The 12184-nt window shown below is 31.6% G+C and overlaps 1 protein-coding gene across 4 annotated transcripts in view; it reads right to left on the reverse strand.

Annotated features, from left to right (window-relative positions):
• RTKN2 (rhotekin 2) overlaps window positions 1–12184 on the reverse strand; it is a 139078-nt gene that overhangs the window by 47368 nt on the left and 79526 nt on the right. For 3 of the 4 annotated variants that reach the window (XM_072756125.1, XM_026013581.2, XM_072756127.1), the window contains exon 3: window positions 4600–4658. In XM_072756125.1, the coding sequence (XP_072612226.1) occupies window positions 4600–4658 (59 nt within the window). Of the gene's footprint in view, window positions 1–2055; window positions 2190–4599; window positions 4659–12184 lie in introns of all 4 variants that reach the window. The other variant, XM_072756128.1, reaches the window with a different exon arrangement.

Here is a 12184-nt window from a genome sequence, read left to right on the forward strand (position 1 = left end):
TAATTACTCAGAATATAAATACTTTAAACCTTTATGGAAAAATTTTAAAGATATTTCCCTATTACACTTATGGTATTTAAATGCATATTTTCATACCAGTTAATTATGTCACTTTAAAATAATTACAAATCTTTATGAATATAAGCTTCTTGGCTACACTTATGTTTTGCTTCACTTTAAGTCCCATGATATTGTCTAGATTTTCATTTGTTTAGAATCCTTTTAAAAGTTCATAGTGCCTATTTCTAATTTCCTTTCTAGAAAACCTTTATAATACTCCCTTGTCCCTACCCTACCCAACCAGTTAGGTATGTATGAGTGTCCTTCCACGGCTGCCTGAGCCATTTTGATTAAAAATATTACTTATTAGGCTCTCTCCATATGCCAAGCTAAACACTTTATATACATCCAACCATAATTTTTAAAACATATTTACTAAAAAAAAAAAAAAAAAAAAAAAAACATATTTACTAATTTAATAGCCAGCTGACAAGATTTGTTTAGATTTGCATTTTCCTAAGTAACAAGAAAAATGTTAAAACATGTATTGCCATTTCAGTGAATATTTGTATCCATGATCCACTTTTCTTTTAACATACTGTTTATGCTCTGTACTTTTAAAAGTTAATTATTTAATCTATGTGAGAATTTTGGGTATATGAGGTAAAAAAAAAATATATTCTTCTTATAAAAATAATTGTTCCAGCTCCATTTATACATCTAATAGGCCTTCCCTTACTCATTGATTTAATGATTCAATGGATCTTTATCATATGTGACCTTCTGAGTAAATATCTGTGCTTTGGGTATATGCTTTACAGATCTAATTGAATAATTTATCAGTTTTTGTCTATCCTAATACTAATACCATACTATTATAACTACTGAATCTTTATAATATACTGTACCATTTGTTAGAAATATATCCTTCCAAAGCATGTTATTCTAAATTGCTAATTTCTTTATGCAAATTTTATTTTATTTTTTTTTAATTAATTTTTATTGGTGTTCAATTTACCAACATACAGAAAAACACCCAGTGCTCATCCCGTCAAGTGTCCGCCTCAGTGCCCGTCACCCATTCCCCTCCAACACCCGCCCTCCTCCCCTTCCACCACCCCTAGTTCGTTTCCCAGAGTTAGGAGTCTTTATGTTCTGTCTCCCTTCCTGATATTTCCCAACATTTCTTTTCCCTTCCTTTATATTCCCTTTCACTATTATTTATATTCTTTATGCAAATTTTAGAAATATACTGTCCAAATTCCCCCTCCAAAATGTTTTATTAGAATTCTATTATCCAAATTAATTTGTGAACTGGTAACTTTATAATATTCTGTCAATAGATACAGTACCACGATAGTTATGTTTACATTTTTATTAAGGTTATTCTTGGGATATTTAATGTTTGTTTTTTGCTGTTTTTATTGTAAAAGAGAATTTTTGCCATATTTCCTAACTAGATATTGGTTTTGAGAGCAGCTTACCACTTTTTGTATATTTATCTTGAATCTAGCCACTTCTACTGAATTCTTTATTAGTTCAAATAGTGTTTCAATAAATTTCCTTAGATTTTCTAGGTCTGTAATCTATTATTTTTAAAATAGTATTCAGTTTATTACTTTTCAGTAGTTTCATCTCTCATTCTTGCTATTTTAGCTACAATTTTTAAAATTGTGTCAGTTATATTGATATAATAGATATTTTTACTTTGTTCTTGATTTTACTGGATTGCTTTTATTGTTTTATTAATTATGACTTGGCTGATACCCTGTCAAAGAGCCTACTTCTTGCTTGACCACAGTTGCTGATTCATCTCATTTCACATCTGTTCTTGTTCACAGCTGTTCTTGCCCTATTAGGGTAGTATTAACTATTTACACTGGCTTGGGAGGAACATGAACCCTGACTTCCTCTGCTATACACCAATAGCCCATGGGGTCAGTCTTGCCTTTTCCCATGCCTGCCTATATCAAATTCTCAAGAGAAGGGACACATTTCTTATCTATTTCCAAGCTGGTCAGGTACTGTTCAGATGACAAAGGATGTATAACTTACCAACTATGATTTTTAATTCAGCTTCAAATAGTAGAAATTCCTTTCAAATTCTTGCAAATGGTTGACTCGGCTTTAGCTTACAGTGCTCTTACTTTTGCCTCTTTTTAGGTCTTCATTGACCTTTATATAATAAACTGAAAGAGACATACATAATACAATGTCTAACTTGATGCTATCAACTCCTAAAAGTCTCTATCATTTTCAGAAGTAAAAATTGAGGCATTTTATGAATTGATTAGCCTTTAAAAACTGAATTAGTAGTCACTGAATAAGCTAAGTCAATTGCCACAGTACAATTATTTGATGTTTAGTAAGAACGATCAGATATGCCTGAATTATCTGTTTATTTTTAAAAGGATCTGGCCATTTCCTTGGAAATGGAAAACCCTGGTATCACCTGTTAATCAATGTAATCTCAAAACATTATGAACCTTTGTTGCAAATACTCATATTGATCAATACAAAAGTCATCCTAATGTCAAAAGAAAATGGACTTATAAAAGTGAATTAGTTTTTATTTTTCTTTGTTTTTATTGTTTACAAATACACAGAAGATATAATTAAGTCAAAGCAAAGATGAAAAGAAATTACATATGTATCCCATTTTCTGAGACTTCCAGTTCCTTAAGTTAATTTAAAATTATCTTTTGGAAAGAAGGAACACATGCAGAAATAAGTTTAATTTCTACACTTGAATATTTGTGGTAAGGAAAATAGATTTTTTTTCTCTTATTTTAAATGCTTTTGCTTAAGCACTCTTCTAAATGCGCAGTAAATATTAATATCATGAGTTGCTGTAGCTAATAAACTATTATAAAATGTCAATAGATGTTAACTCTATCATGTCATTTTAGTCTTCACAGCAATTTAACATATTTCACTTGTATACTTAGTGGCACTAAGTCAGAAACAAGAAATGGAGGATTATGTTTAAGTATTTTTAGAAAAATCTCCCTTAAAGATATTAAATATTTTATTTATTCACGTTAAAATGTATTGAACATAGTGCACAACTACTATGTAAAAGTACTGTGTTTGGCATCAAAAGCATAAAAGAGGTATAAAACATGTTATTTTCCAGTCTTATAACTGGAAAGATGAAAATATGAATATAAATAACTATAAAAAAAGCAATAGATTTTATATAGTTCCAGTTACTTTTCTGAAGAATTTTTTGCTGAGGGCAATTCCTATGATTTAGGACAATTACATATTATAAAATTCAAATCTATCCTTCCCGCATGAGAATTTTGTTTATCCATAAAGACATTTCTAAAAACCGTTCCTTGGGTGAGAGAGCCTGAAATGCAGCAGCATGTTCCCTGGAGCTAAGAGAACAAGGCTTCTGGCCAATGAAACAAGCTAGTTATTACTTAAGGGCTGATGGAGGTCTGTTGCTCCCAAAATGTACTGATGAGATAATATTTGTAAAAGGTACATTACCTAACTAGTGTACACGAGTTAGCCTTGCGTTCATTTCACTCTGTGGCATCTCCAAGCCACCGTCTAGTTTCCTTAAGTTTGGAGAAACTGAGACAACACAGCATAAGTGCCATCTAGTGGTAAAGGGTCGTCTATCTAGCATTAGGAATTCAAAGAAAGAAAACATCATTTCCAGCTGGAATGATAACAGGGAAGGCTTTATAGATGAGCAAACAGATCCTGAAGATAATATAGTTATTTCAAGAGCTAATTGGGCGTCAGAAGCAGGCAGTGTATTGACAGAACTGGGAGAGAAATGTCTGACTAACACAGACCGTTTACACGCAGGAGTTGAAGACATGGCTAGAAAAACAGTTGGGTCAGTATGGAAAACTCTTGGGGGGGATAGTTTGTGTTTTATCCTATGGAAAACAAGAAGCAGTCATCTATCCAATCAATACCCCTGAGCAACTACTATGTGTAAGCACTGTTCTGGCTTCAGGGTATACTGTGATGAACAAACAAACAGAGTTCCAACCCTCATGGAACCTCTAGCCTGGACAAACATTAGAAATATTATTGAAACCTCTGAGCAGAAAAGGAATGGAAGGTTAAAGATTGGAGTTTGCAGCCCAGCTAAACCACTTAATGGAAGTCATTTAACCTCTAAGTCTAGAAAAAGAACTATCCTACCTATTTCACAAAACTGCACTCAAGAGAAAACTGCATAATACATGTAATGGTACACAAAACAGTTTTCCCAAACTGTAAAATCTTACATAAACATACAGCAAATGATGAAAACAGTGTTTTAGAACAAATACATGCAAAATAAAATGGAGGGAAAAAACGGATGCAGGAAATTAAAACCCCACCAATTCTAGGGATCTCTGGGTGGCTCAGTGGCTTAGCACCTGCCTTCGGCCCAGGGTGTAACCCTGGAATCCTGGAATCGAGTTCCCCATCAGGCTCCCTGCATGGAGCCTGCTTCTCCCTCTGCCTCTGTGTGTGTGTTTCTCATGAATAAATAAATAAAAATCTTAAAAAAAAAACTCCAACAACTCCAAGTAGGTACTTTAAAGAATTTATTCAGTAATATAAAACAATCCATCTATAGCATACCTGATATGGCAATCTTTCCTTTACATGCTGTTCGTTCTTTACTTTCAAAATTCATATCACTGTCAAAAGGAAAAAAAACTAATGAAAACATGATCTTTTCTAAAGCAATATTTTAACAATCTTTCACAAATGCCTAAATATTAAAAACAGACACATATTCATGCATAATGACTTCCAGATAATATAAACTACTTCACTCAAACTTCACAATGTTTAGTCAACAGCTAGTTGCCTTTAAGAGAAATATATAGAGGAACTCTTTCATTTTTCATATAAGCTTTCCATCCCTGATGATTATATACTGGCTTACTGTACAATGAAAGCCTTCTGTGAACACTTATTTATAAGCAAGATGTACAAGATTTGTTCAGGTCCCAGGAAGTGTAATACCTTGGATTGCCATTTCATAAATCACATTTCTAGCTTACCAGATTATAGCTGCCTGAAAAAGCTAAAGAGCTTCCCAACCATGAACTTGCTGCTCAGGAGTACTTTATCCTTATAAAAATCTAACAAATATCAAACATTTGTTATGTCCTATATATTTATATGCAGAAATATCATATAACATTTCTTTTTGAAATTCAAAAAAAACTATATACTAAAACAATAACAGGCGCTAAAGGAAGGGGTGGCTCTGCAGGAAAAATAAAATATGGAGAGCAAAACATTATCATGAAAATAGAAAAAGTCTCAAATAAAATTCTTAGTATATAAGACACTTCCAGATCTAACTTTAGAATATATTACCATAAAAACAATTCAAAATAATTATCTCCTGTTTAAGTCGAATCAATCCCACCCTTGAATACTTTTCCAATATCTTATTTCCTAATAATCCCACATTTAGAAATTAGTATTGCATTTCTGGAGCAATATTTCCCAGATTATTCTGCTTTGCACTTTTTTGCGGGGAGGGGGTCTCCACTTAATTTGGTTACCTAATTAACTACTGGCTAATTAGATACTTCAAATATATGATAAGATAAAAACTTTCCATTTGGATACTGTTTGATTCTAAGAGAGTTTTTGGAGAAAGATTGGTGGAATTTTGAAGTGTGACTAATTTTCAGAAGAGTATGACACCATCTCATTGCATTTCAGTAGGCATGTTAGAAAGATTATATAGTTATGCTTTATCATACATTAAAATTTAAAGATAAAATATCAGTCTACTTCTCTCATTCTCTTACTGGATTAAGCACATAAGCATTTTAAGTGAAATATACACCAAATGAGCTGAAATAATACATTGATGTACTTAAGCGGATAAATTTACATAGGAGATGTATATAGTATTTATACAACTACATGTGAGGTATAACTAAAGTAATGTAGTAGACTTAAAGCCATAAATTTCTCAGGATCCTATCTAATTACTCTCTGGTCATATTAGTATTTAAGTTAAAAACAAGGAATTCACTAAGTACAAAATAAAAGTACTCATTATTTTAAAATGTTGCGCTGAATCATAAATTTTAAGAGTCATGTTCAATATTTTATACGCAAGTTTAGTTTGTCATGTTGCAGAACATTAGCTTGATTATTCATCACAGAGTGAAAAGTTCAATTGAATAGCCTACTATAAGGCACACTAGAAATCAAACACAAATCTCAATTTCCCCAAAATGGTATAAGAAATACAATATATATACAGCCGGCTGGCATTTATAAGTTAGTATTTCTAAAAACACCTTCTATATGAGCAATGCATATTACAAACTCTTAAAGTAATTATTTCAATGAAGAAATACAAGAAAGCTCTAATATAGTGAGTAATTTGAGCATTATGGAATAGGTCATAGATTATGCTAAAGTTGAGATCCATTAGGTATTACTATTTGGATTAAACATGAGGTCTTAGCAGGTAAGAGAAACTCTGAAATATAAGAGCCACCAAAAGCAAACTTGCTGAATATTCACCAAAAAATTAAAAAAAAAATCCCACCAAACTATTCACAAGGCAGAGTACAGCTTTCTTCTCTATAATTATAATTTACTTGCATAGGCATTTCTAGGGCCAGCCAACAGTTATTATATATAAATATTATCAAACTATAATATAAATCCATTTAATCATATAATCTTACAGAATAATTAAATCTCTTTTTAAAAAAATGAGAGACACACTGAAGTAATTCAGCCTCATTTTGCTGATGCCTGTATTATTTTCAATTCAAATAATTCTTCAAACTGTTATTTAGGGTGCTAAAATGTGATGTTTTTCTAATTAATCCAAATTGACAATAAAATTGTTAAACATTCTCTGTTTAATAATGTGCTACTGTAGCTAATAGTTTGCTACAGTTAAATAAATACTTGTTTGAAAATCTGCAATGTTAATGCCAATTCTAAACGCTACAATTAGAGAGCCAGCCTAAGGAAAAAGCAAATAACCACAAAATTATCCAAACAAGCACAGCTAAATAGTAGTATACCTTATTCTTATAAACCCAGTTTAGAGCATTATTTTGGTGAGACTTGTAAATGCTAATTTAAAGGATGGAGATAAAAGTACTGAAGACAAACTTTTAATTTTGCTTTAATTTCTCCTTGTAGGTAAATAAAATGACCAACAGAGGGTGCCCATCAACCACTTTGTTGCTCAAAAATCCGTATTAAAATTGAGTAAGTACAGATTATCCTATTTTATATTACTCAATATGGGAATTTAAAATATCACTTATTTGCCAAAATTAACAAGGTATAATGAGAAATTGCACAATGATGAAAGTATTTTATATTTTCTTAATGAAGTACTAAAAGAATTCTAACTAGGATTCCATTATTTGGAAGCAGGTTATAAAATCCTTCACTTCTTATGCAAATAAGTGAAAACTAAAACATTCAGCAGTGCTTAATGTGGAATTTTAAACATCTTAAATTATGTGGTATAAAATTAATAACTCCATAAGTATCTTAAATTGGGAAGACATTTCTATTTCAAACCTTGACATAATAAACTCTTTCAACAGGCACCAAATAATATAAAGTTTAAAAAATAAAATCAATTCTTTAATATACCATATTTTGTTGTAGAAATACCAGGAGTATGCAATTTTTACTTGCCATCTGTACTTTTTCTTTTTTCAGTTTATTAGTATATAAGCAATAAATCAGGCAACTGGAATATGAGAAACTAGTTAGTGTGGCATTATTAAAGTCACAATTATGTTGAATGATATACATACTTAGGTGCTACAAATGACTTTGACTAATAATGTTTTTACAAAATCAAAGTATTTCAGAAGTTAAGACAAGAGATATATTGGCAGGTTGCCATAGGAGAGACTATTATTACTAGAATGAATGTAAGCTCTAGAAGCATAGGGATTTTTGTTGTTGTTGTTCACTGCTGAATCACCAGTACGTGGTATATAGCTCAGCACCTTAAAGACACTCAATAAATGTTAGTGAATAATGAATGAAATGAAATTATGTGCCCATTTTGATGGAGCATGGAGTATTTAGTAGATTCAGACTAAATCTTAGGTTTGACTCTTACCAATGTTAACTAGTTCTGCTGAAGAGTTACTTTTAACTTCTTAGCCTAAGCATCATCATCTGTAAAATAGAAGAAATATCTACCTAGCTTATAGGTACTGAATGAAATAATATTTTAAACGTATTCTATGTCATTCTTAGAAACATATGTAATCCTTATATTTGTGTTCTTATATTTTTGGCCTCAGTATTTAACTTGGAGCTTATGTAGAAGAGGGACTAAAACATTTGTTAAAGTGATCAGAGTATGACTTCCTAGTTCTTGTAAGATAATGGTCACTAAATCTGAATTTCTTCAGGTATCTTACAAAAGCTTTCAGATCATCAAGGAAAGCAAATAAAATCACCTATCGTCCACACTTACAGCATAACTAGAAAACAGAGACTAAAACAAACTTCAATTTACATGTAAGTGGGAAAATTGGCAACTAAAACCATCAAGGCCAGCTCCTGGAAGTCAGGTGCCCATTGCAAAACACAATATCAACTTGTGATCTCTCTCCTAGAAGAAAAGACAATGGACACAAGACCTGATGGATACCATAGCACTGGTTCCTAGGAAGTTGAAAGGAAGGCAGTCTAAAAAGAATTCTGGTTCAGAAGCTGTTAGTCTTATGAAAAGAGACACACAATGAAAGAGGTATCCTTTGAAGGTCTGCTCATGAAACAAAGAAGAAGAGGAGGAAGGATAAGGAAGAGGAAGCAACTGAAGTTAAAAGCCTCAAGAAATAAAATAGTATCAAAAAATCGGGAAACCAACTAACCAACATCCCAAAGACATCATTTATTAAAGAAACTGCTCTTTATAGTTCCAATAGAAGACAAAATTAGACAAAAACAAACAAACAAACAAGCAAGAAAGCCCCTCTACCTACCCATCATCACTTGGCCCAGGAAAACTCTACATCCTGTATATTTGAACCAGGGACCAAAAAAAAAAAAAAAAAAAAAAGGGACCCAAACATCCATAGAAATCTACTATAAAATGAAAGCAGGAGTCAAAATGCTTCAGCTAATAAAAATACTCCATCAACCACTCTACAAAAAAAAAAAATATATATATATATATATATATATATATATGTATATATATAAAGTAACAAACATGATACTCTAAAATGAATTAAGTGCAGTTAAATAAGCTATTACAAATATGAAAGAAGTGAGGAATCTGAAATCTAAAGCTGCAGACTAGTAAAGAACAAATTAAAGGCAAATATGAAAAAAAAATGAGAGGTAAAGACAGGAAAGAAATTAGAAAAAGGAAAATAAAATAATTTCTGAAATGAAGAGTAAAATACAAAGTGTCCAAGGATGAAGACATAAAACTGAAAGTACATTAAGGGACATAGTGGATGAGAATGAGAAGAGCCAAAAAGACAAAAATGAGAAAGATTTTTTTAAAACATCAAAGAGAAAGTGATAGACATAGAAGACAGGCAAAGAAGATCCAACTTATACGTAATTGGAGTCCTTAAATACTAAAAACAAAATAATGAGACACTAAAAACTTTATTCTAGAGGCTTTAACTCCAGGAAAAGTGTCTGAAAATAGACGAATTGAATCTACATATTAGAAAAGTTTTAAGTGAGCCAAAGTGCTCAGCCCTTCAACATACTCCAATAAAATTATCAGACTTTTAGTGAAAACTATTTTCAGCCTCTAGACAAGAAGACCAAGTCACTTACAAAAGAAAGAATATTCGACATTAGAATTTTTATGCTTTTAAGTACGAACACTAAAGAAAGCATTCTAAACATTAAAGAATGTGAAGAAAGCTATACTCACATTGAGAAATCTACTAGATCATAACCTTTATCCAAACAAGAGATGATTTTGGAAAAGTACAAAAAGGTAGTGATTATACATATTTAATAGATCAAAGACTAAAACAAAAGAGAGACACAAGACCAAGATTAGCATGTAAATATTATCTTCTCAACCAAAGGAGAACACAGCCTGGAAAAGAATAACAACCAAAATAAAATAGAAAGCTAGAGAAGGAAAATATGGGAAAATAAGTTCACTGATATTCCCAGAAATGATAAGTGAAGACAAAATAATATCATTAAAAGTAGAAAAAAACAAAATAGTAAAAGCCTAAGTAAGGGGAAAAAAGAAGCTAAAGTCATTATAAAGTTACCAGTGTATAGTTTTTTGTTTTTTTGTTTTTTTGTTTTTTAATATAAAGTTCTAGGGCAACCCTAGTAGCTTAGCAGTTTAGCACCGCTTGCAGCCCGGGGTGTGATCCTGGAGACCCGGGATCGAGTCCCGCGTCAGGCTCCCTGCGTGGAGCCTGCTTCTCCCTCCGCCTGTCTCTCTCTCTCTCTGTGTCTCTATGAATACATAAATAAAAAATCTTTAATAGATAAATAAATAAATATAAAGTTCTAGTAACTACTGTAACCAATAAAACTCTTAAATTAAAAAAAATTAAAAAGAATAGATCAAATACTAAAACATAAATCACAATTATAATACACATAAATCAACATAACATAAAAGAAAGTGACAAAGCCAAAACCAAATATATCTGTAATATAAATGTAAATAGGCTTAATCCCCCCTAGGATTTTCAGATATGATCATAATGTAAAACCCAACTCTGGGATGAACACAGGAAACTTACCTCCAACAAAGTGATTCATAAAGACTAAAATAAAGAGATGGGCAAAGAAAAAGCAAACAAATGCAAACACTAAGAAATGCCCAGCATTAGGATTTTGTTAACAGGCAATCCCAGAATCTAAAAGCACTATGAGACAATAGCAACAAAAGGACACTTTATAACACTAAAGGATGCAATTAGCAACATGTATGTAACCAGTGCTTAAGACATCAAGTATTTCATAAAACAGAAAGTACCACATATACAAGGGGTGACCGAAAAATCTTAGTAACAAAAATCTCAACCTATCTTTCAGTCCAAGACAGTTTAACTGGTCAAAAAATAAGCAAGGCTATAGAAGACTTGAAAAACAGTAACATATGTTTTTGAACATATATATTAAACTTTTTATCAAGGTAAAAAGAAATATAACTTTAAAAGCCCCTGGAAGTTATGAAAATTGACTATTTAAGTCAGAAAGAAAATTACAAAATATTCCTTAAAGTTGAAAAAAATAATCTGATTAGACAAAAAATGAATTCCTCTTTTGGTAATGACTGAGTACCCCATATTAGAAAAACTCTCCCTCTCCATCTTCTGTTTCCCACAGAAAACAACATAAAATCTGGAAAAACTACTTTAAAAACAACTACCTGAAAGGACAAGCAAGCAACCAAAAGCAAGAAGAAATTAGAGAAGAGTCAACATTACAAGGGAGTGGCACCAGGGTATAGTCATACAAGGGAATACTCCTTATCAATAAAAAGGAGCAAATCACTAGTTACATAATGAATCTCAAAAGTATTATGTTGAAGGCAAAAGCAGGGTATATCCTAGACAGTTCCATCTATTTTAGTTCTGGAACAGGCAAAACCGATGGTGGTGGAAAAAAAAAAAAATCAGTTCACAATGCTTACCACATAAGAGTGGAGAGGTGCTACTAATTGAGAGTTGGAGAAAAAGAAACAGGACATATCCAAGAAGATAATTTATTCCAAGGGTTAAAAAAAAGGCAAATTCAAATTGAAACAATAGATGACTCTGTTTAGGAGACTGATAACATAACCATTCAGAAAGAAAAAGATCATTTTAAGTAACTTTTAATCATGGTCTCCTGTCTATCCACAGGATGTATAGGATGTTTGCATGATATAGACACACACTCACACAAAAAGAACTTTCTTTGAATTGCATCATAAAAAAAGTAAGATGAATTGACAGATGAATGGAAGGATGAATTTAGAATGAAGCAAATATAGTTAAAATATTAATTGGAGAATCTAGGTGGTGGGTATAGGAGTCTTCTTTGTACAATCCAATCCTATCAAACTTTTCGTAGGTAAGAAAATTTTCATAATTTCTGAATGTCAGAAAAGACCTGCAAAGAAATCCTGAAGTTGCCTAGGTGGGTGGGTTTACTGTCAATAATCATATTAATACTAAAATTATGAAACTATATAATCATATTATTA

Source organism: Vulpes vulpes, chromosome 4 (genome assembly GCF_048418805.1).
Source record: "Vulpes vulpes isolate BD-2025 chromosome 4, VulVul3, whole genome shotgun sequence".
NCBI classification, from domain to species: domain Eukaryota; kingdom Metazoa; phylum Chordata; class Mammalia; order Carnivora; family Canidae; genus Vulpes; species Vulpes vulpes.